The sequence below is a fragment of the Arvicola amphibius genome, chromosome 13 (assembly GCF_903992535.2).
Source record: "Arvicola amphibius chromosome 13, mArvAmp1.2, whole genome shotgun sequence".
NCBI classification, from domain to species: Eukaryota; Metazoa; Chordata; class Mammalia; order Rodentia; family Cricetidae; genus Arvicola; species Arvicola amphibius.
This window is the reverse complement of record NC_052059.1, coordinates 69,730,387-69,756,532: the sequence shown is the minus strand read 5'-3', so window position 1 is coordinate 69,756,532 and position 26,146 is coordinate 69,730,387. Positions and strand designations below refer to the sequence as shown.

General features: G+C 37.2%; 1 protein-coding gene across 1 annotated transcript; it reads right to left on the bottom strand.

The window, feature by feature from the left end:
- Positions 1-8,644: 8,644 nt before the first annotated feature.
- Positions 8,645-9,598, bottom strand: LOC119800497 (olfactory receptor 4K2-like). The gene has a single exon (XM_038310694.1). The coding sequence runs from the start codon at positions 9,596-9,598 to the stop codon at positions 8,645-8,647; it is 954 nt and encodes a 317-aa protein (XP_038166622.1).
- Between the last annotated feature and the right edge of the window lie 16,548 nt (positions 9,599-26,146).

Sequence of the window (26,146 nt, the reverse complement as noted above, 5' to 3'; positions counted from 1 at the left end):
GATAAGGAGAGAGTGGACAGCCTTGTCGTGTTCCTGAATTTAGTGGGATAGCCTTGAGTTTCTCTCCGTTTAATTTGATGTTAGCTGTCGGCTTGCTGTAAATAGCTTTTATTATATTTAGGAATGACCCTTGTATCCCTAATCTCTCCAAGACCTTTATCATAAAAGGGTGCTGAATTTTGTCAAATGCTTTTTCAGCATCTAATGAGATGACCATATGGTTTTTTTCCTTCAGTTTGTTTATATGATGGATTACATTAATAGATTTTCGTATGTTGAACCAGCCATGCATCTCTGGGATGAAGCCTACTTGATCGTAATGGATAATTTTTCTAATGTGTTCTTGGATTCGGTTTGCCAGTATTTTATTGAGAATTTTTGCGTCCATGTTCATGAGTGAGATTGGCCTGTAATTCTCTTTCTTGGTTGAGTCTTTGTGTGGTTTAGGTATCAGGGTAACTGTAGCTTCATAGAAGGAATTTGGCAGTGACTCTTGTGTTTCTATATTATGAAATACCTTAAGGAGTATAGGTATTAGGTCTTCTTGGAAGTTCTGGTAGAATTCCGCATTGAAACCATCTGGTCCTGGGCTCTTTTTGGTAGGGAGGTTTCTGATAACAGTTTCTAATTCTTCGCGACTAACAGGACGATTTAGAGCATTTACCTGGTCCTGGTTTAACTTTGGTATATGGTATTTATCTAAAAAACTGTCCATTTCTTTTACATTTTCCAATTTTGTGGCATACAGGCTTTTGTAGTAAGATCTAATGATTTTCTGAATTTCCTCTGTGTCTGTGGTTATGTCCCCCTTTTCATTTCTGATCTTGTTAATTTGCGTGTTCTCCCTCTGCCGTTTGATTAGTTTGGCTAAGGGTTTGTCAATCTTGTTGATTTTCTCCAAGAACCAGCTTCTTGTTTCATTGATTCTTTGGATTGTTTTCTGTGTTTCTATTTTGTTGATTTCTGCCCTCAGTTTGATTATTTCCAGTCTTCTACTTCTCCTAGGTGAGTCTGCTTCTTTTTTTTCCAGAGCTTTCAGGTGTGCTGTTAAGTCACCAATGAGTGCTTTCTCCGTTTTCTTTAAGTGGGCACTTAGTGCTATGAACTTTCCTCTTAGCACTGCTTTCATTGTGTCCCATAGGTTTGAGTATGTTGTGTCTTTGTTTTCATTAAATTCAAGAAAGACTTTAATTTCTTTCTTTATTTCTTCCTTGACCCAGGTGTGGGTCAGTAGTTGACTGTTCAGTTTCCATGAGTTTGTGGGCCTTCTGGGGGTAGCATTGTTGTTGAATTCTAATTTTAATCCATGGTGATCCGATAAGACACAGGTGGTTACTAATATTTTTTTGTAACTGTGGAAGTTTGCTTTGTTACCAAGTATATGGTCAATTTTTGAAAAGGTTCCATGAGCCGCAGAGAAGAAGGTATATTCTTTCCTATTTGGGTGGAATGTTCTATAGATGTCTGTTAAGTCCATTTGGTTCATTACCTCCATTAAGTCTTTCAATTCTCTGTTAGGTTTCTGTCTGATTGACCTGTCCATTGGTGAGAGAGGAGTGTTGAAGTCTCCAACTATTAGTGTGTGTGGTTTGATGGCTGCCTTGAGTTCTAGAAGTGTTTCTTTTACATAAGTGGGAGCTTTTATATTAGGGGCATAGATATTCAGGATTGAGACTTCATTCTGATGGATTTTTCCTGTTATGAGTATAAAGTGTCCCTTTCCATCTCTTCTGATTGATTTTAGTTTGAAGTCAACTTTGTTGGAAATTAGTATGGCCACACCCGCTTGTTTCTTAGGGCCATTTGCTTGATAAACCTTTTCCCAACCCTTTACTCTGAGTAGGTGCCTGTCTTTGTGGTTGAGGTGTGTTTCTTGTAAACAGCAAAATGTTGGATTCTGTTTTCGTATCCAGTCTCTTAGCCTGTGCCTTTTTATAGGTGAATTGAGTCCATTGATATTAAGTGATATTAATGACCAGTGGTTGTTAACTTCAGTCATTTTTAGTAGTAGAGTTTGTGTGTTTCCCTTCTTCTAGTGTGTGCTGGTGAAGGGTCGCTAGATGCCTGAGTTATTGTCGGCGTTGTTGGACTCCTTGTTTGTGATTTTCCTTCTATTACTTTCTGCAAGGCTGGATTTGTGGCTGCGTATTGTTTAAATCTGTTTTTGTCCTGGAATATCTTGTTTTCTCCATCAATGGTGAATGCAAGCTTTGCTGGGTATAATAGTCTAGGCTTGCATCCATGTTCCCTAAGTGTCTGTAGCACATCTATCCAAGCTCTTCTGGCTTTCATGGTTTCCATTGAGAAATCAGGTGTAATTCTGATAGGTTTCCCTTTATATGTTACTTGACCTTTTTCCTTTGAAGCTCTTAATATCTGTTCTTTATTCTGTATGTTTTGTGTTTGATTATTATATTGTGTGGGGATGCTTTCTTTTGGTCCAGTCTATTTGGTGTTCTGTAGGCTTCTTGTACCTTCATAGGAACATCCTTCTTTAGGTTGGGGAAGTTTTCTTCTATAATTTTGTTGAATATGTTTTCTGGGCCTTTGAGTTGTAATTCTTCTCCTTCTTCTACCCCAATTATTCTTAGGTTTGGTCTTTTCATGGTGTCCCAGATTTCCTGAATGTTTTGTGTTAAGAATTTGTTAGATTTGTTTAGTTCTTTAATCTGTGAGTTTATTTCCTCTATAGTATCTTCAGAGTCCGAGATTCTTTCTTCCATCTCTTGTATTCGGTTGGAAATACTTGTCTCTGAAGTTCTGTTCGTTTACTCAGAGTTTCCATTTCCAGTCGTCCCTCAGATTGTGTTTTCTTCAATACCTCCATTTCATTTATCAGGTATTGTACTGTTTCCCTTACTGTTTGATTGCTTTTTCTTGTTTTTCTTGTTTTTCTTGGGTATCTTTGAGAGATTTATTTATTTCGTCTACCTTTTTGTTTGTCATCTCCATTTCTTTATGGCAGTTTTTTACCTCCTGTTTAAGGTCCTCTATCATTTTTATAAAGTACTGTTTAAGGTCGGTTTCTTCTATATCTTCTGGGGTAGGGTGTTCAATTCTGTTGTTTCGGGATGTCTGGATTGTGGTGATGTCATGTTGCCTTTCATGTTGTTGGAGGAGCTCCTGAATTGGCGCCTGCCCATCTCTTCCTTCAAAGGAGCGCGGAGGTGTTTGGTGTCCCCAAAGAATGATGGATCCTCCTGCAGACTGTCAGGTCCCCTTGCAGGCCAAGCAGCTCTCAGACAAAGGCCTACCTTGCCCCGGGCAGTCAAATGAAGGAGGGGACCTCCCACCGGCCTGGGTGCACTCAATTCCAGGTCCCCAGAGCCCAAACAGGCTGAGCTGTGGGATTTTGTGGCCCCAAAGACGGGAGGATGAGGGAGGGGAGGGGGGGAGGATTCTGGGTGCAAGCTGGGAAGGGACAGGAAGAGAGAGGCAGTATCGGGGAGAATAACCCCTGCAGGAAGAGCAGGAAGTGTGCTGGTGGCAGGGGGAGTTGTGGAGAGTCGGTGGTCCCTCTCCGGGCAGCTGCCGCGGTTCGGGCACTCACTCCTCACTCACCCCAAAGAACGATGGATCCTTCTGCAGACTGTGAGGTCCCCTTGCAGGCCAAGCAGCTCTCAGACAAAGGCCTACCTTGCTCCGGGCAGTCAAATGAAGGAGGGGACCTCCCACCGGCCTGGGTGCACTCAATTCCAGGTCCCCAGAGCCCAAACAGGCTGAGCTGTGGGATTTTGTGGCCCCAAAGACGGGAGGATGAGGCAGGGGGAGGGGGGGAGGATTCTGGGTGCAAGCTGGGAAGGGACAGGAAGAGAGAGGCAGTATCGGGGAGAATAACCCCTGCAGGAAGAGCAGGAAGTGTGCTGGTGGCAGGGGGAGTTGTGGAGAGTCGGTGGTCCCTCTCCGGGCAGCTGCCGCGGTTCGGGCACTCACTCCTCACTCACCCCAAAGAACGATGGATCCTTCTGCAGACTGTGAGGTCCCCTTGCAGGCCAAGCAGCTCTCAGACAAAGGCCTACCTTGCTCCGGGCAGTCAAATGAAGGAGGGGACCTCCCACCGGCCTGGGTGCACTCAATTCCGGGTCCCCAGAGCCCAAACAGGCTGAGCTGTGGGATTTTGTGGCCCCAAAGACGGGAGGATGAGGAAGGGGGAGGGGGGGAGGATTCTGGGTGCAAGCTGGGAAGGGACAGGGAGAGAGAGGCGGTATCCGGGGAGAATAACCCCTGCAGGAAGAGCAGGAAGTGTGCTGGTGGCAGGGGGAGTTGTGGAGAGTCGGTGGTCCCTCTCCGGGCAGCTGCCGCGGTTCGGGCCCTCACTCCTCACTCACCCCAAAGAACGATGGATCCTCCTGCAGACTTTCAGGTCCCCTTGCAGGCCAAGCAGCTCTCAGACAAAGGCCTACCTTGCTCCGGGCAGTCAAATGAAGGAGGGGACCTCCCACCGGCCTGGGTGCACTCAATTCCAGGTCCCCAGAGCCCAAACAGCTAGGAAAGTCTTTTAAAAATGACCTATAGAGACTGTTTTTCCGAGCCCCCCCCCCAAAAAAAAAGACCCAAAAAGTAGAGACACTTGCATAAAAGACTGGAGACTTGAGTTTTATCCCAAATACCACAATGTTGCAGGGTCAGGATTAACTGCTGAGAGTTGTCCTCTGACTTCACACACACAGACACACACATACACACACAGACACACACAGACACACACACACACACACAGACACACACACAAAGCTTAATAAAGAAATGTTTTCAATGACACATAACAGTTGTACTGGCAGATTGCTAAGAGGAAAAGGGGCTTTTCTTGGCATCTGAATGACATACACACTTGAGGATTCATGTCCTCCTGGGCTACAAATATCCCTGTTATTGTGATTTTCAGCACCTCTCTTTTCCTTTTCTCTCCATTCCTCCCTCAGCCACGTGGTTTTTATCTCTTGCCCCCACATTCTCTCCCCATCCCTCCATCCATGTCTTTCCTTCCCAGTTTGCCTCCTCCCCCCTTTCTTTCCTGTCTAAATCCTCTAGTAATAAAAGCATGATTCATATCTGCATCTTGCTCACTCCACACTTTAATATAAACATTCTTACTTACTTTTCATCCTAAAATTCCCTCCTTTGGGGAAGTGGTTAGGACACAGTGTTACTATGTGGCCCTGGGTGGCTTTGTACTCACTACATAACCCACATTGGCCTTGAACTCACAGCAACCTTACTACCACAACATTAGCATTATAGTCATGTGCCAGTGTGTGCATGAAATATATACCCTAATACATACTCTATAAGATACGTTTTGACAAACAATGTGATTATGAAATCAAGACAATACTAAGCATTGGCCACCCAGAATTATAGTAACACTCATTGAACATGACTGTGTGCTGTATAAGATTTATACTCCTAATCTGTAAAAACATATTCATATTTATTTGTGGCACCATTTTCATCTCCTGATATAGAAGCGGAGCCTAGGGTATGCCAAGTATCATGCTCACGTTTATAGTACTAATACTATACAGGCAATATATTATTCCACATCATGTGAATTAGTTTTTAAGTTACATAAAATGGTTTCACTTATGCTCCTAACAGGTATTTTGCTTCTGTCATTAAACATACATAAATTGATCAGAGTCAGTTATTTAGGGTATACTAAGGTCTGCAAAGCCAAAATCTTATACAATAGAAGGGAATCTGTTGAATAAAACTGAAGTGTTATCCTAAGAGCTTGCAGGACCTGTAATACTTAAGTTTTACTAGTTTCACAGTGAACCAATCATATTTAAATTATCTTCAAGATATATTTAGAAACTACTTTATCAGTCAAACTCATTTTCATGCCCCACTACCTATTTTTTCTTTTCTTTTTCTTACTTTACGCATTTGTGGCATTCTGTGGCAATAATTCTGAGAGTATTGTTTGGAGAATTTGATTGTCATTACCACCCATTTTGTCTACCAACTATTTTTTAGCCTGCACAACTTAATACTCAGAAATATCCTCTATATCTCAACACCCCCTTAATAGTGTTATTACACTGTTATTATCAAAGTGTAGATTATTTAAAATTATCCTTGGCCTGGTGTTGTCATTAACTGACTTCTCATCACCTGTGATGCTTTGTGGTCTCATTTATGCCTCAGAAACTCAGTGGTGAATTCCACCATTCTTACTATGCTTAAAGACTCTCAATCCACCACTTATTTAGGAAACATAGTGATAAAATTACCCTTTGCAGATCCCATTTAATATGTTTAAGTATTTTGGTAACACATGAAGACACCTTAAATGCTGACTTCTCATGCTGATACCCCAAGGAAGGTGGTACTTGGTGTTCTTTAACACAGACTGTACAGTCTTCATTCTTGGTTACAAAGTCTACAGTTATCAATCTCATTACATATGTCACTGCAAAGCCGTGTCCTGACCAATTACTTTCCTGAAGGATTTGGGCACATGTATTCACTGAATATTGACAATATCCTTTCCAAAACACTCCATGTATTTTATAATTTCTTTTATTTTTGAGATTCTCATATAATTGAGTCATTACACCTTCTCTTTCCTCCCTCCATGTCCTCCCATTCATTTATCCCTCCTTGTTCTTTTTCAAATTATTGTTGCTGTTTTTATTTATGCTATCACTTCCTTCTTATTTACATTTACTCTGAGTACTATTTTACTATTTCTAGTTAGAATATTTAGAAGATTCTTCTTTTTTTCCTCAAAATTTCAAATATCAACTTAACTGAAATCATATTTGAGTTATTTTCATGATAATTACATTTTACATTATAGTCCTTTCAGTGATATTTTGAGATACAAGAAATATTTTACATTGTGAAAAGCACTTTAATTTTAAAAAGTAGATTCCTTGAACAAATAAGTGTAAAATGAAATAATTATTGGGAATGTTGCTATAAACATTAGCTAAAGTAGTTTAAATAAATCAGGTCATTGAATCTTAGAATGTAACTATAACTAAGAGAAACAATCCAAACTAACAAAATTCAAAACCAGAATTAACCAGTTCTGTCACTGATATAATGTGCTATCTCCTTATACCAATGGCATCAATGTCTATTGTTATTTTCAAAATTGACTTAAAATCTTAAACACAGTATCACACAATTTTACACTAAGCCTGCTTTTGTTTGTTTAATACATTTAATGAAAAAAAACCCACAAAGTTGAAAAGTAGTATGTCTCTTTCAAATTTTACTTAAACTGAAAAGTTAGAAATATCTGATTCTTAATTCATTTCTTACATATAATACTTAATTCATATATGATTTTTGTAGTTCCCTTCATTTGCTCAGTAACTCCAGTAAATAAAAACAACTAAATATGCATAAATATTTTTTTGCTGTATATCTTACCTTTGGTGGCTATACCTAGGAAAATCTACTAGATACCATTTTTTACAAATGGTATTTAGTAAATTCCAAATAATAGTAAGTTATTTACTCAATGTGAGCTTTCATTTTTAAAAGATCATTTGCAAAGTACAGTAAACAGAAACACAACATTTTACAACTTTTAGTACTTTGAATTACTGTCAGCTGGGTGATATCATTCTTAGTGTGGAAAAAATGATAATGATAAAACACTTATCAAACTTGTATATAATAACACACTTATGAAATTAACAGTGCATTACTAAACAGAAACTAACTCTCTAACCAAAGAAAAGAGCAGTCTAGTAATTTAGAGTTAAGCAGGGTAGTGGTGGCTCACACCTTTCATCTTAGCACTTGGAAGGCAGAGACAGGTCGATCTCTGTGAGTTTGAGTCCAGCCTGGTCTACATAGTGAGTTCCAGGACAGTCAAAGCTACATAGAGAAATCCTGTCTCAAAAAACAAAAATAAATTATAATTTAGAATTAAATATCACTCTTTATAACTTTGATTGTTATCATGAGATATCTTTCTTGATTTAATCCTAATGTTAACTTTCATGGACCTGATAAAATACAAATCATCAGCTTTGTAACACACCTTTTAACACTGTCTGATTTTTAGGGGTGTTGCACTAGTCCATAAGCCCCCATGTCAGAGGGAGGTACTGAAGAAGTGCTTCTACATGGATTACTGAGGTGTTTGGATGAAGAGTGAGACACTGAGTTCCTCAGCCAATACGGTTAGTGGGAATCACCTCACATCGTTTCTTTATACCTCATCTAAAATATAGATAGATTTTTATATTTGCATATACCAGGATTTCTCTAACTCCAGGAGTTACACATTGTTTTAGATGTGAGATAGAAGTGGCTAGGGATATGGGAAAATGATGGTTTGGGAACAGATTTAATTTTCACAGCAGTGCAGAATTTCTTGCTCATTTGTCATGCTTTAGGAGGTATCTTGAGTTTCTGTGTGTTCACAACTGTAATTAATTCCTTTAACCATTTTATTCCTCTTTAAGCTGTATTTGTTATTTGGTCCTTATCTCTAATGACTTGATAATTCACCATCCTAACTAAACAGTTAATCCTGGTGGTTTTTTATAGTTTTTTTTTTTTCTGGAAACAATTATTTTGATTATCTTCCTTTTAAATCTTCAAATGTATTTTTCCCACAAGCACCATAAATTGCTGTTTTATAAAGCCTGTTACACTCAATAATGAAGATTTTAATCTAAAAAGAATGGGAAGGAGATTCTGTACTGAAATTTAGAAACTTACTTTTCAGTTTCCTTATGGCTGAATTTACTTCTTGATTTCTCAAAGTATATATTACTGGGTTCATAATAGGAGTGAAGATTGTATAAAATACAGAAAGGATCTTTTCTATCACAAAGCTGTTTTGTGGCCACATATAGATGAAGATGCATGGCCCAAAAAACATGACAATAACAATGAAATGGGCCGTACAGGTGGAAAGAGCCTTAGATGATCCTCTGGAAGAATGATGCTTTATTGTAACCAACACAATAACATATGAATTAAATAAGAGAATAAAGCAAGACAATGCAATAATTCCACTTGTTGAAATCATAAAGAGACCAAGAACATAGGTATCCACACAAGCCAACTGGAATACCACAGGAAGGTCACAGAAAAAGCTATCTATTTTATTGGGGCCACAGAATGGCAATGTGAGGGCAAATATGACCTGGCTCATTGAATGCATGACTCCCACAATCCATGAAGACACCACAAAGACAATACACACCTGGGGACTAATGATTGAAGCATAGCGGAGGGGTTTACAAATGGCAATATACCTGTCAAAAGACATAGCCATTAGTAAAATAATCTCAGTACCAGTAAACAGGTGGAGAAAGAATATCTGAGATATGCATCCCCCAAATGAGATTGTTTGATGATCAGTTAGATAGTCTATGATCATCTTGGGGGTGGCAAAGGAAGCAAGAGACATATCAATAACAGAAAGGTTGGTAAGCAGGAAATACATAGGAGAGTGTAGATGACGGTCAGACATGACAATGACGAGTATAATGACGTTACTCACCACCGTTGCCACATAAAAGATTGAAAACATTATAAAGAAAAATATCTGTAGTTCCCAGGAATTAGAAAGTCCCAGCAAAACAAATTCAGTCACCACAGACTTATTAGCCACGTTCATTATCTGGATTCTTAGGTAGAGGCCTGCACATATAAAAATATGTATAAATATACATATATGTGTGTGTGTGTGTGTGTGTGTGTGTGTGTGTGTATGTATTAGTCTTACTAGACTTCTCCTCTATCTTATCTGATATGGTGACTTGAGAGAATATTATATAACATTAGTGAGGAAACAAATATTTTTTTAAATAAATGTACTGAAAACAGCAATCTTTTCTGGCACTAAATACCAGTCAAACACAAATAATATAAACAGATCTACCACCTATTTGTCCATCTTTTCATCTACATAATCTTAATGATTAAAGCTATTTTTTAAGAACTTCTTTCATATTGACAATGTATTAAGTGTGCATAGAGAAACACAAATTTGTATAGAAACACACAGTGAGTCACTGCAAACATAGTCATAATGATAGCCATATTCAAAAGTCAAATAAAAATACATAACATGTAAGGGATCTAAAGTAACATAACAACACTCCCTAGTGCAGTTGCAGAAAAATTAGAAATTTTCAAAGAACAGTTGACATATTTTTAAGTATGAGTTTCCTGATTGATATTATTACTGGAACTGGTAGAAAAGATTGTCCTATATGCAATGGACAATGTCCCATTTACATGCATAACCAATGGAAGAGCATTATCCTCTATAATCATTGAAAAGAATTACCTTTTTTCTCACAATTTCACTCTTATTAAATTATGAGTTTGTTCTTCCTACAGACAAACAGAAAGAAGTCTATAATTTGAAATTGACTTTTTTCTCCTAAAAGATACATCCCTTAAATTTATAAAGAGTTCGAAATGAATACATCTCTTTTGTCAAATTTTTTGACAAACTCTTTCTGTTCAGATTCTTCTATGGTATATGCCAGCATATATAATCTGTTTAATTGTTGAAATGGAAAAGGACCAGCAATTAAGCCTGTCAGAAGTCTTTTATAATAAAACGCTACTTACTAAATCTATGGCAGAATTCACACTCTAGAATTATTGAATATTAAGTAAGTTTTTTTCTGAGAACACTAGAAGGCAATTTCAAATATAAATGAGTGACTCCAATGAACCATTAGCTGTTTAGAAGCTGTAGATCAAACAAGTATTGTAGGGAACTGGAAATTGACCAGAAACCATCTTGCAATGGGATTTATTAAAAAAACAAAGAACGATACCATTAGTGAGCTCACAAAGAGAATTCAAGATTCTTTGGGGATTTAAGAAAGGTTGTTTTTACCTGGACCTAAGTGCTTTAGGGGCAGAATGGGAAACCGCAAGGTCATCATTTCAAAAGGCTGTTGGAAATACAAAGCCAGCTAATACACAAATCTTGGTTATTTAACACTGTATGGATGTAATGAAGAAAAAAATCAAGAACATTAACCTATGCTTTAAGTAATCTGAGTTCTTTGGAGATTTCAAATATCAATAAATAAAAAAATTGGGAAAATACAATGAAATGTATCCTACATGGAAACTATTTTCTAAGAATAATGAGGGAAATGGAACTCAGGCAACAAAAAGTCTTATGATGTGCCAACTATTATAAAATTTTAGGAAGTATAAATACTAAAACTAATTTCCAAAGAAGTATTTTATGTATGGACTCACCTGGTAGCTCTCAGAAGGAAATTTAAGGCAGGTAGTTTTTAATTATATAAGTATAATAGGTAATTTTGGCTAAGGTATTAATGCAAGTGTGATCATCGATAAAGTGAGAATTTTAAGCGAATATTTTTCTGAATAATTTCACTTATCAAGTGGCAGTCTCTGCAGTAGACTGCACTTACTAAAATAAAAGTTGACAGACTGTGGAGGTGGATCAGTCACTAAAGTGCTTGTTGTTGGAGAATAAAGACAAGATACAAAAATTCACATTTGCTTACTTGTAGCCCCACTGTTTAGAAGATAGAGGCAGAGGGGTCCCTAAGACTTTCTGGAGCCAGTCTAGCTGAGACGATAAGGTACAGATGCCTCAAAAACTAATACAGTCTAAGTAATGTCCTATCTGACTTCCAGACACAAGCACTCATGGTACATGCAGACACATACACATGTATACACACAAAGAAATGTCCACACACATACAATGCCTACATATTTTAAATTAATAAATACAAAAATAAAAACAAAATGTGGCTACTGTTTTATATATGGTCCCTTCTATTGGGGATTCTGCTGTGCCTTGGAGAAGCACAGCTCCCACTGTATTTACCAAATGCATAGACACATGGCTTAGTTTGCTCTACATAATTTTAACAGAAGTGACAACGGTGTTGACAGTTTATCTCTTTGGCACTATTCTTTTCTATCTTCTTGGTCCCAGGACAAGTAGAACTGATATAAAGAAAGAAGAGAGGTAACTATGCTAATAAGCATAAAGATAAAACATCATTAAGATGACATTTCAAAGGTAGTTATTCTATATATTGAACGCCATGTATATCATTATATTCAACAGGCATTAAGTAAAGGTAAACTCAATGAAATTTACATGGAAGTAAAAAGGACCTAAAATTATAAAAGCAATATTTTAGAACAGATTTTGTCTACTCATTGTTTTTCCTTACAACACTTAATACAAAATAAGAATAATCAATATACTTACTGCTTCCTAATACTATACAAGCTGATAAGAAGCTGATAAGTGGAACAGAGTGGAAGGCACAATCATAAAAATATAAGACAGATTTTATTTTATTGTTATTATATTATTTTCAAGATTATAATATTATTACATCATTTCTTCTTCCTGTTCTACTATCCAAAACCTTTCATGTACCCTCTCTAGCTCTCTTTCAAATTCATGGTTTCTTTTCACATTAATTGTTGTTACATGCATTTATGTATGAGCATGTACATATATATTACCAATATACTTTCCTAAATACAACTTTTACAGTGTGTGTGTGTGTGTGTGTCTGTGTGTCTGTGTGTCTGTGTGTGTATTTGAACTTTTCCCAAGCCTTAGGTGTGGGACCTGTTTCGCTGCTGTATCCATAGGGAGTGGCCTATGCAACTCAGTTGCCAAAGTCTGTAGTGGTCTGTTACAAAGATAAGTTTCCTTGATGAGGGGTGAGGTCTACACATATCTTTCAATAAAAGGACAAAAATTTAGATTGTTTTTAGAGATTGTGCTGTTTTAATAAAGCAGTGGTAGTAGGTTATTCTCTAAGATCCATGACTTCACCAGCCCTGAGAAGTTGGTTAGATTTTTAGTACCAGTCATAATTCTCCTGTTGAGAGAATCTTAAGTTCAATTAGAGAACCGATGATTTACACTAAAGCACTATAACATTAGGATTACTATGATATGCTAATCATTGTTGAGTTCACAGGTATCGTATCAGGATAGGACTGTTGGTTGCTTTCTCCACTAGAAATTTGCCTGGCAATGTCTAGCACCATGAAAGTTAGTATCAGGGAGGAGTCATTCATATCAGTTCCAGTTCATGGGCCTCTTGTGTCTGTCTCTGAAATACGTGGTGTCTTAGAAAATATAGACTTACCTTTGATCTCTGGGGGTAAGGGATATCCAAAGAAAATAGCAGTAGTTTGCAATGTTTTGAAGGTCTCTTAGGCAATACTGGTCAACAACTCAAAAGAGAGCTTCTCATGCCTCTTGTTGGGTTTTTTGCTAGATAATCGAGGCTCTTGGAGGGAACATTGCCAGCCCAGATAAAATATATTCATTTAAACTCCACATATGTATTTATACATGGACATAAATTATGTATTTTAGTATTTTAGGTAAGTATTTAATAATATTATTCCTTTTTGACTTTTCAAAAAAATCCTCATCATTATTTCAATTTCTTCCCTCCTTATGTACTGATCTTCCTCTCTTCTCCCTAATTAGAACCTCCATCAGTTTCCCTTTCCCTGTCAGATCACTTGTACCCTAATATTCTTCTCTCGTGTTCCTGCAACCACACACCCCTGCAATGGTTGCTTCTTATGTTCCTGGCTTATGTAGTTATCTCAGAATATTGGCTCATATCAGAAGATTTGGAGTTAGGAGACTCCAGTAAGAGAAATCATGTGATGTTTGTGGTGCTCGCTTGGCTTAACTCATTCAGTATGGTTTTTCTAGTTCCAGCCATTTATATGCAAAGTTCATTATTTCATTTTTCTTTACACCTAAACATTATTCTAAAGTATATATGTAGCACATTTTCATTATTCATGTATTGGGAGGATATTTAGGTTCTTTCTCTTTCATCACATGTAAAAATGAATGTGACCAAGGGACAATCTGTAAAGGAGGATGTCAAGTCTTTGGGCATATGCCAAGGAATGCTATAGTTAGGTCAATTAATGGATTTATTTTTAACTTTTTGAGAATTTCCCACACTGATTTCTTTTTTCAGTTTTTTTATTGATATTTATTGAGCTCTACATTTTGATCTGTTCCCCTTAATGCCTCTTCCCTCCCCCCTTCAGCCCTCCCCCAAGATCCCCATGCTCCAAATTTACTCAGAAGATCTTGTCTTTTTTGACTTTTTACTTCCCATGTAGATTAGCTCTATATAAGTCTCTCTCAGTATCCTCATTATTGGCTAAGTTCTCTGGGATTGTGGTTTATAGGCTGGCTTTCTTTGCTTTATGTTTAAAAATCACCTATGAGTGAGTACATGTGATAATTGTCTTTCTGTGTCTGGGTTAACTCACTCAAAATAATGTTTTCTAGCTCAATCCATCTTCCTTCAAAATTCAAAATGTCAATTTTTTTCTGCTGTATAGTACTCCATTGTGTAAATGTACCATATTTTCCTTATTCATTCTTTGATCAAGGGGCATTTAGGTTGTTTCCAGGTTCTGGCTATGACAAACAAAGCTTCTATGAACATAGTTGAGCACATGTCCTTGTTGCATAATTGAGCATTTTTTGGATAAATACCCAAAAATGGTATTGCTGGGTCTTGAGGAAATTTGTTTCCTAATTTTCTGAGAAATCGCCACACTGACATCCAAAGAGGCTATTCCAGCTTGTATTCCCACCAGCAATGCAGAAGAGTTCCCTTTTCCCTACAACCTCTTCAGCATAAGTTGTTATTAGTGTTTTTTATCTTCGCCATTCTTACAGGTGTAAGATGGAAGCTCAGAGTTGTTTTGATTTGTATATCTCTGATGACTAAGGATGTTGAACATTTCCTTAAGCTTCTTTCAGCCATTTTAGATTCCTCTGTTGAGAGTTCTCTGTTTAGGCCTGTACTCCATTTTTTTTATTGGATTATGTGATCTTTTGGTGTCCAATTTGTTGAGTTCTTTGTATGTTTTTGAGATCAGACCTTTGTCTAATGTGGTGTTAGTGAAGATCTTTTCCCATTCTGTAGGCTGTCTTTTTGTCTTGTTAACCATGTCCTTTGCTTTACAGAAGCTTTTCAATTTCAGGAGGTCCCATTTATTAATTGTTTCTCTCAGTGTCTGTGCTGTTGGGGTTATATTTAGAAAGTGGTTCCCTGTGCCAATGTGTTCAAGAGTACTTCCCACTTTTTCTTCCATAAGATTCAGTGTGGCTGGCTTTATGTTGAGGTCTTTGATTCATTTGGACTTGAGTTTTGTGCACAGTGATAGATATGGATCTATTTTTTAATTCTTCTACATGTTGATATCTAGTTATGCCAGCACCATTTGTTAAATATGCTTTCTGTTTTCCATTTTATATTTTTTGATTTCTTGTCAAAGATCAGGTGTTCTAAGATGTGTGGATTGATATCTGGGTCTTTGATTCGGTTCCATTGGTCCTCCTGTTTGTTCTTATGCCAATACCAGGCTTTTTTTCAGTACTGTAGCTCTGTAGTATAATGTAGGAGAGTCTTCTGTTTGAGTTGATTTCATTGGTTAATAAAGAAACTGCCTGGCTCATTTGATAGGCCGGCCCTTAGGTGGGTGGAGTAGACAGAACAGAATGCTGGGAAGTTACTCAGACCACTGTGCCTCTCCTCAGGGAGACAGATGTGATGAAGCTTCGGCCCAAGATGGACGTATCCTAGAATCTTCCCGGTAAGGCACCATTTCGTGGTGCTACACAGATTATTAGATATGGGTTAATCAAGATGTGAGTAAGAGGCTGAAATTAATGTGCCAGGCAGTGTTTAAATGAATACAGTTTGTGTGTTGTTATTTCAGGGCATAAGCTAGCCAGGCGGCTGAGAGCCGGGCGGGAATGCAGCCTGCCTCACTCCACACTACAGTAGTAGGGTTTTAAGTCAGGGATTGTGATTCCTCCAGAAGTTCTTTTATTGTTCAGGATTGTTTCAGCTACCCTGGGTTTTTTTTGCTTTTCTATATGAAGCTGAGTATCATTCTTTTGAGGTGTTTGAAGAATTTTGTTGGGAATTTTGTTGAATCTGCAGATTGCTTTTGGTAAGATTGCCATTTTTATTATGTGAATTCCTCCTACCCAAGAGCATAGGAGATCTTTCCACTTTCTGGTGTCTTCTTCAAGATCTTTCCTCAAAGATTTAAAGTTCTTTTTATACAAGTCTTCCACTTGTTTGGTTAGAGTTACTCCAAGATATTTTATACTATTTGTGGCTATTGTGAAGGGTGTTGATTCTCTGATTTCTTCCTCAGCACATTTATCATCTCTGTACAGGAGGGCTATGAATTTATTTTAGTTAATCTTGTATCCTGCTACTTTGCTGAAAGTCTTTATGAGTTGTACAAGTTCCTTTCTAGAATTTTTGGGATCACTTATGTAAACTATAATATCTTCAGCAAACAGTGAGTGGTTAATGTCTTCTTTTCCAATTTGTATCCACTTGATCTCTTTTTGGTGTCTTATTGCTCTAGCTAGGACCTCAAGAACTATATTGAATAGATATGGAGAGGATGGTCAACCTTGTCTTGTTCCTGATTTCAGTAGAATTGCTGGGAGTTTCTCTCCATTTAGTTTGATGTTGGATGTTGACTTTCTGTGTATTGCCTTTATTATGTTTAGGTATGTTCCTTGTATCCCTGCTTTCTCCAAGACCTTTGTCATGAAGGAGTCTTGTATTTTGTCAAAAGCTTTTTAGACATCTAATGAGATGATCATGTGGTTTTTATTTTTCAGTTTGTTTAAATGGTGGATTACATTGACAGATTTTCATTTGTTGAACCATCCTTGATTCTATGGGATGAAGCCAATGTGACCATAGTGGATGATGGTTCTGATGTGTTCTTGGATTCGACTTGCCAGTATTTTATTTAGTATTTTTGCATTAATGTTCATGAGTGAGATTGGCCTTTCTTAGTATTGTCTTTCTGTGGTTTGAGTATCAGGGGTAATTGTAGCCTCATTAAAAGAGTTTGGCAATGTTCCTTCTGTTTCTATTGCATGGAATAATTTGAGGAGTATTGGTATTAGTCTTTAGAATTCTGAGCTGAAACCATCTGGTCCTGGGCTTTATTTGATTGGGAGATTTTTGATGACTGTTTCTATTTCTTCAGCAGTTATAGGTCTGTTTAATTTGCATATTGGTCTTGATTTAATTTTGGTAAGTAATATTTATCCAGAAAGTTGTCCATTTCCTTTACGTTTTCCAATTTTGTGGAGTACAAGTTTTCAAAATATGACCTGATGATCCTCTGTATTTTCTCTGTGTCTGTTGTTATGTCCCCCTTTTCATTTCTGATTTTTTTAATTTGGATATTCTTTCTCTGCCTTTTGCTTAGTTTGGCTAAAGGTTTGTCTATTTTGTTGATTTTCTCGAAAAACCAACTCTTTTTCTCATTCTTTGTATTGTTTTCTTTGTTTCTATTTTGTTGATTTCAGCTCTCAATTTGATTATTTCCTGCCATTTAGTTCTCTTAGGTGAGTTCATTTCTTTTTGTTCTAAAGTTTTCAAATGTTCCGTTATTCACTAGTGTGGGATTTTTCCAGCTTTATGTGGGTGTTTAGTGCTGTGAACGTTCGTCTTCACACTGCTTTCATTGTCACACTGATTTCTTTAGTAACTGAACCATGCACCAGTTTGCAATCCCACCAGCAGTGAATGAGGGTTTCCTTTTTCACAAACCTCATCCAGCATTTGGTTCTTTTGCCGATTTATATATAGTTGCTAGGGATGACAAACCTTTTAAATAACATTTCTTATTCATTCTTTTCTTCTTTTGAGAACACTTTCTTCATGCATGAGGCACAGCACAATTTTCAAATGGGTCTGGTTTTGGACCCTTTTTCATTTCTTTATGTGATCTGGATATTAATCCTATGTTAGGTATGTAGATGCCAAAGATTCTGTCTCATTCTGTGTGATTCCTTTTCACACAGATTATTTGTTTGGCAGTGCAGAAACATTTTAATTTTATGAAGTCTAGTTGTCAATTGTTGGCCTCAATTCTTGGGCTAACAGAATCCTATTCAGAAGGACCTGTCCTACACCATATCTACTGCCTGTCTTTATGTTTTCTTTTTAGCAGTTTTAGTATTTAAGTTTTCAGATTTAGGTATTTGCTTCATTTGGATTTAGGTTTATTTTTGCAAGGTAATAGAAACAGATCTAATTTCATTCTTCTGTATGTGGACATCCAGTTTTCTTCACCACCACTTGCTGAGGATACTTTCTTAATTTTTTAGCATCCTCTCCAAATGTTATATGGCAGAGTTTACATGTATACATGTTTCAGTCTTCAATTTTATTCCACTGGTCTACATGTCTGTTTTATGCCAGCACTGTATTTTTTTTATTACTATATATTATTACTTAAGATCTAGAACTGTAATCCCTTAGCATTATTCTTGGTTTGTGGTCATTTTGTTATCTGGTCTCTTTCTTGATTCTATGTGAATTTTTTCTTTGTATGAAGAATGAAATGGGAATTTTGTTTTGGATTACACTGGTATATAAATAGCCTTTTATTAAGTGCCATCTCCAAATTATTATATCTACCAACTCATAAGCATGGGATATGTGCCTTTCTAGTGACTTTATGTCTCTTCCTTTCTTCATATATTTACTTATTATAAAGTTCTTGGTTAAGTTTATGTCTATGTTTATTAAAGTTAGTTATCTAACTTTAATATAGCTTTCTCTCTATTGTTTTTGAGGGGTATATAGAAAAGCCTTTAATTTGTATGAGTTGATTCTGCTTCCTGACACATTAGTGAATCAGTAGATCAATTCTAGATTATTTCTGGTAAAATATTTTGTATGCTAGCATGTTACCTGAAAATAGCTATAATTAGAATTTTTTTCTTTGTTTGTATCCATTTAATTTACTTCTCTTACCTTATTTCTCCAACTACTGTTTGGAGAACAATATTGAAAAAGAGTGGGAATAGTATTGTCTCAGTGTTTCTTCATTTAGGATGATGATGGCTGTTGACTTTCATATAGAGAGTTTTTATTATGTTGAGATATATTCCCTGTATTTTTTTATTATTTAGTGACATTAGATTTGGCTAAAGGCTTTTTCTGCATCTATTGAGATAATCAGATAGTTTTGGAGTTTAAATTTATTCATGTGGTTTGTTACATTTACTGGACTGCATAAATTTAACCAATTTAATCATCTTAATCATGGTAGATAATCTTTTTGCTGTAGTGATGAGATGAGCAGGCCTGCTTTTCATCCCAACCAGCTCCCGCATGGCTACCTTTACACTCAAAATAACAACATACAAATTGTATTTATTTAAACACTGCCTGGCCTATTAACTCTAGCCTCTTACTGGCTAACTCTCATATTTTGCTTAACCCATTTCTAATAATCTGTGTAGCACCACAAGGTGGTGGCTTACTGGGAAAGATTCAGCATGTCTGACCTGGTGGCTGGCTCCATGGTGTCTGTCTCACTGCCTTCTTCCTCCCGGCATTCTGTTCTGTCTTCCCCACCTACCTATGTTCTGACCTATCAGGCCAAGCAGTTTCTTTATTAATTAACCAATGAAAGCAACAGATAGGTAGAAGACCCACCTACATCATTTTCCCTTTTTCTGTTTAAACAAAAAAGAAAGGCTTTCACTTTAACATAGTAAAATTACATCTAACAAAACTGTTATCAAGCAAGAATTACAGTTACAATATTTATATCTATTTTATTTTTTATCATAACTAAGGAAAACTATAACTATCTATTCATTCTTCAACTCCATCAAAGACTCAAGAAGGATATAATATTACCTAATTAAACAAGAAGTAAGCAACTTCTAAAACTCTAGAACTGATAGAGACATCTCACTGCCTGGACAGTCAACCAAAGTTCCTCTGTAGAGTTGGGGCATCCATCTTTGGCCTACAGGTCCATAGTATCCAGCAGACATTTCCATGAAGCAGGAAATTTCAAAGGCAGTTCAGTCACCATCTGCTCTGTCCTGCAGAATGTTTCACAGACTCTTTCATGAGTCAGGAATCCCAAAGAATCATCTCACCTTTAGGCAAGTTCAGCAGTCCTTTCTCTGCATGTTCTTTGTGTCCAGTTTATGCAATATTCCAGGCAAGAACAGTTTCTTGCCCAAATGGCTAACCAACACCATAAGGAGCCTCTTCGATGCCCATCTTCCTCTTGAAGTAGCTGGTGCTTCCAGGAGCAGATATGTCTCATTGTCATTAAAAACCCTAATTGAAACATTAAATGCCATATTCTGTAGTCTTTGAAAGATATGAAGAATGCCTAACTGAAATATATCTATGCACATCTAGAAAATCTAACTAACATTACTACAAGCTTGACTATTATCCATTAACAACCTATATTTCCTAATTATACATTACATTTTTAAATGAACTACACAATCACAGTACCTTAATCAATATCAGAAATACATATACATATAACAAAATTGACCTTAAATTTATATCAATGAAGCAAAATTTATATCAATATAAATTATTCACATCTATATCATATCCCCCTTTAAATGTAAAAGAACATTTATAAGCAATATTTGGGAATATGGGCACAGTTTTTTCTCTCCAAACTGCTTTATGCTGAATGGGGGTGCTGTTAATCAGGTCTTTCATGGTGTAACCTGTGTGCAAGATTCATCTCAGTCGGCAGTTAAGCAAAGTAATTTTTGAAGATGTTCACAGCAACCTTTCAGGAGGGCATGGTCCATCATACCATATTGGGATAGAAGCAATCCACAGGATCTCATCCTCTATGAAAACAAAAGAAGAACTTTTCCAAAGCATCATAACCTTAGACACAAATTTTGAAGTCAAGGTATTTTCAAAATATATATCTTGGATGAGTGCAGCAGCATTTATAAACAAGTATCTTTTAGGGGCTGTTGCTTCTTCCTCAGCATTCAAACAATTCAAAGAGAGCATAATAACATACAGTATCAAGATTCTCTGTGTATTTTCCATCTTTATGGGGCTTTACTTAACCTCTATTTCTTTTATTTTTACTTTTACTTTTTGAGACAGGTTCTCTGTATATCTTTGTCCTGGAATAACTCAGTAGACCAGGCTGTTCTTGAACTAAGAGATCCCTCTGTCTCTGCCTCCCAGGCATTGGGATTAAAGGTGTATCCTGCCATACCTTGAAGTCACAGAGGTCAATCTACCTCTGCCTCCCAAGTGTTGGGATTAAAGGTGTGTACTACCACACCCAACTACTCTTTCTTTCTTTTTTAAAGAACTTTAACCTTTAGCTTGCATATATTTTTTAACACACTATAAACAATTTGGAGTTTTTAAATCTCTCTTTACTGTATATCTCTCTTTTTCTGACTACATGAGTCTGTAAGGAGAGGATTAAAGCCATGACTTTGATGGCTGGATCCAGCCCATTCCTTAGCTTTCCAGCCTCATGGTGGAGGTACCTGCAGGAGCCATGTTTATTGCCACAACTCTATGTCATTTCAAGGTCCCTGCCAGCAAGCAAGCTGCAGCATTCTGCTCACAGAACAAACTCGGTCAGACTGCCTGCCTGAAAGAGTCAGAGTTTGCCCTGGCAGGATGGCCCAGAAAGCTGGCATTTTAAAATGGCACAGCTTTTTTCCTGCTACAGCTGAAAACCAAAAAGCATGCATTCAGATTTTCATCAACACCATTTAAGTGTTTCGTGGCAGGACCTCTTAAAAGAGCTGCAGGGTTTTGCAGCTAAAGCTGAGTCAGGAAGCCTCTCTTAGATGAGAGTTTTTGTTTGCCTCTAGCAAGCAGAGCAAACCCAAGAAATTGCTGCTACCAAGAAAACATGCTTTACTCTATTCTTTCCCAAGCTTTCTCAGGATTTCTGTGGATTCAGTTATCCGCGTCTGGGTGCCATGTAGTGCCATGTAGTGATGAAATAAGCAGGCCTGCTTTTCGTCCCACCCAGCTCCCACACAGCTAGCTTTACACCCAAAATAACAACAAACAAATTGTATTTATTTAAACACTGCCTGGCCTATTAACTCTAGCCTCTTATTGGCTAACTCTCATATTTTGCTTAACCCATGTCTAATAATCTATGTAGCACCACAAGGTGGTGGCTTACTGGGAAAGATTCAGCATGTCTGACCTGGTGGCTGGCTCCATGGTGTCTGTCTCACTGCCTTCTTCCTCCCAGCATTCTGTTCTGTCTTCCCCACCTACCTATGTTCTGACCTATCAGGCCAAGCAGTTTCTTTATTAATTAACATTGGTTAATTAATAAAGTATCTCAAAGCAACAGATAGATCATATGTCTACATTGTTTGCGAGTATTTTACTAAGCATTTTTTAGTTTATGTTCAATGGGGACATTGGCCTGTACTTTCGTTGTTGCTGTTGTTGTTGTTTTGTTGTTGTTGTTGTCGTTGTTGTGTCTTTATCTATCTTTGAGATGACAATGATACTGACTTCACAAAAGTTTGGTAGTCCTACTTCTGCTTCAGTTTTAAAGAGCTTAAGTAGTCTTTTAAGTCAGATAGAATTCTATGAATCCATCAGGCCTTTGATTTTTAATCTGAAAAGCTTCTTATTACCATTTCAATCTCTTCATTTGCTATGTATCTGAGTAGGTTGGTGACTTCTTGGTCTGATTTTGTGTTTTGGCTGAATCTTGAAATTCATATATTTCTTTTAGGTTTTTCAACTTAATGGAACACAAGTCTTTAAAATATTCTCTATAAAAATTCTGAAGTTATTTGTTTCTGTTGTAACATTACCTGATTTATTTCTGATTGCTATTTTATGTCCTCTCTTTCTTCTTCTGGGCAGGTAAGCTAAGGGTTCACTACTAAAAGTGGAAGAGAAAAGAGGCCTTTGTGGAGTTGCAGGACAGATGTACTGTGAATATTTTGGGAAGTGATACTGGAGTCAGAAAGGCATCAAGATATAGGGGAGAAAAGGTCCACAAGACTTTCCTTCAGAGGTCATGTCAGAAGGAACGCTTTAATGAAGGGAATTTAAGATACTTCTGGTTTTTTGTTTGTTTGTTTGTTTGGTTTGGTTTGGATTGGTTTGGTTTTTTAAGACAGGGTTTCTCTGTGTATCTTTGGAACCTGTCCCGGAACTTGCTTTGTAGACCAAACTGGCCTTAAACTCACAGAGATCTGCCTGCCTTTGCCTCTTTAGTGCTGGGATTTAAGAGGAGCTCTTCTAAACTGAGAGAGAAATGTTACTCACACATGTGCTCTGGTCCCAACCAGCAGGACATAAATCCAGAGCCTGGGCCCTGGAGGGGAGAAACAAAGGGGCAAGAGAAACAAGAAACAGACTGTATTCTGATCAAACTGCCAATTTTATTTTTTTCTCAGGAGCATTATATAGCAAAAAGGGCAGGGGGAGGGTAGGATGCTGGAATGTCAGCTCTTGAGACATCCCTAGCTGATAGGAAGAGATAAGGAGATGCTGAGTATCTGTAAATGTTTACTTAACTGGGGGGGGGGGGGTGCTAATTATTTCTGGAGCCTGAAGGTCTGCAGGCCTACTTAACTCACAGGGGGGAGATAAAGGTTATTTCTTGGGCCTGGAACTTGACCTACAGAAGTGAATATCTTACTTTATTTGTGAACTAAAACTCACAGGTGTGCTCTTCAAAACATGTCTCTTTATTATTCTGTCTCTATTCTAGTTTTCCTGTCCTAATTCTAATTCCTCCTAGTTTCTTCTCCTGTAGCCTAAAATCTCTCCTTCACACAGGAGCCTTGAAGTGATTAAAAACTGCAGGAGTTAACTCTCACTGGTCAAAATCACATTCCTGGGGTAAACAATAAGTAGCTGAGCCATTTACCATGGCAACACAAGGTTCCAAGGCTCACTGAAATATTGCCTTTTCTACCTTTGAGTATGAAAGTTAATCCTTCTTTATCTACTAATCAATCTGTGACATTCTCTGTAGGAGATGTAAGGAATAACAATACTAATGTTACACAGGAAGTGTCAATTGTTTCCTCTAGATCAATAACCAGACATAAACACAAGAGGTTCCTAGAGGAAAGAATAGTCCACACAGAAATTCACTACACTACTAAAGAGCTTAATGTTAATGAGTTTGCTATGTGAGTAAGATAATATTGGAGGGAACATAAAACTGATCAGGCTGTTTGATAACATGGGTCTTCTGAGTGGAGACTCTAGGTTAAAGTTTACACAGTTAAAGAAAAAGTTATCAAAAGTTATCTTGAATGATTGACTGAAACATTTGTCAAAAGATGGCCTATTGAAAAGGAGTTGGAGAGGCCTGATATTCCTTGGCTTAGTGTTGAAATTCTAAGGCTCAAAAAAAATTGCAGTCCTGGAGTAGACTTGTGTAAAATCTGTTCCTCCACAAAGGGAAGATCCAGAAGACATAACTTTCACTAATTCTATTAAACTCAAAATGGTAGTGGGGGGGGGGGGGACATCAGCCCATTAGTAGCTTTGTATTCTACCATTTTCTTGAGCCAGACTTTAGGATCAGAGATGCTGCTATACCTTTGAATAAATAAAAGACAATGGGTTAAATTTGGCCCTGAAGTAGCAGTGGCAAGGTGGCAGAAATGAATCATCAAAGGCAAGGTAATTATAGTTACTATAATGTTCAGCATAGACAAACCAATGACCATAATATCTTGACTTCTAATGAGCATCAGAGGCAAAAAGCTTTTATGGTGAAATCATTCACATGGATTTTAGTAGTAGCTTGATGTGGGATGCCCCTGTATGTGCTGTGAATATGTTCTACTACCATTGGTTAATAAAGAACCCGATTTGGTCTATGACAGGGCAGAATATTGCAAGGCAGGAATTCCAAGCAGAGATAGAGAAGGAAAGAAGGTGGAGTTAGGCAGGTATCATGTAGATGCCAAAGAAGAAAGATAACAGGACATTACTGGTAAACCACTAGCCTCATGGTAAAATATAAAACAATAGAAATGGATCAATTTAAGATTTAAGAGCTAGCTAGCAATATGCCTGAGCTATTTGCTAAGCAGTTGCTGTAATTAATATAGTTTTGTGTGATTATTTGGTCTGGTTAGTCGAAAAACTAAATAACAGTCTCCAATTATAAATGGTGCCCAAACATTTGGCAAGAATTTTCATATAAAGCCTAAGAAAGTTTTTTAAAAAAAGGATTCTAGAAAGGAAAGAGCAGAGTCAAGCATGGCTTCTTGATAGCAGCATTGTCTCAGGTGGACTCTGTTTGCTAGAGGCAAGTAGAGGAATGGCTCCTGTAAGAGAGGCTTCCTGACTCAGTGTTAGAAGCAAAAACCTAGCAGCTTTTCTAAGAAGCCATGCCCCAAACACTTAAGTAGTATTTTTGAGCAGCCTGGGGCATACTTCTTGGTGGTGGCATGGACCTATAAACTTTGCAGAGTTATGAAAACACACTTGGCTCCCACCTGTACTTCTTTCATGAATCTAGACTCTCAGAAAATTAAGGAATGGGGTGGAGACAACTGCAAAAGATGCAGCCTTAATCCTACACATATTGCTTAGCAGACTAAAGAGTCATGTGGTCAGAAAAAGATAGATACATGCAATAAAGACAGATTCAGACAGTATTAAAAAATCTAAATGGTTTACAGTGTGTTTTCTTTCCAACTTGGGAGAGAAAAGTAAAAGAATAGAGAATGTCCTTTAAAAACTAGAGTAGTTGGGCACGGTGGTGCATGCCTCAGATTCCAGCACTTGGGAAGCAGAGATAGGCAGTTTTCTATGAGTTCAAGACAAGCCTTGTCTACAAAGTAAGAGCCAAGACAGCCAAAGATACACAGAGAAACCATGTATCAAAGATGCAAAAATCAAAAAATAAAAATAAAAGAAAGACTTTTACAAAGCCATGTAAAGATGAAAAACACACAAGGAGTCTGAATTATGTATATTATTGTGTTTTCTTTGAACATTTGTCTATAGAGAGACATTTCATTGTACAGACTGCTAAAGTAAACTAACATATATATTTTAAAGGTATCTTAACTTCAAATTTGAGTCTAAGGATATGTAACTTTGGAAAAGAAGTTCTGCTTTTATTTCCACAGAAGATGAGAACATGTGGATTCCTTCCAGGCTAATGCAGTGTGATGGAACAACAACCCCTGAAAGGTCTCCATGAACCCTAAAACTCCTTCACCCAACAAACAAGAGGAAGCAGTGTAGAGAAAACAATGCCCAAATTCCAAAAATGGTTGTTTATAAATGTTTGTTTTCATCTAAAGAGAATT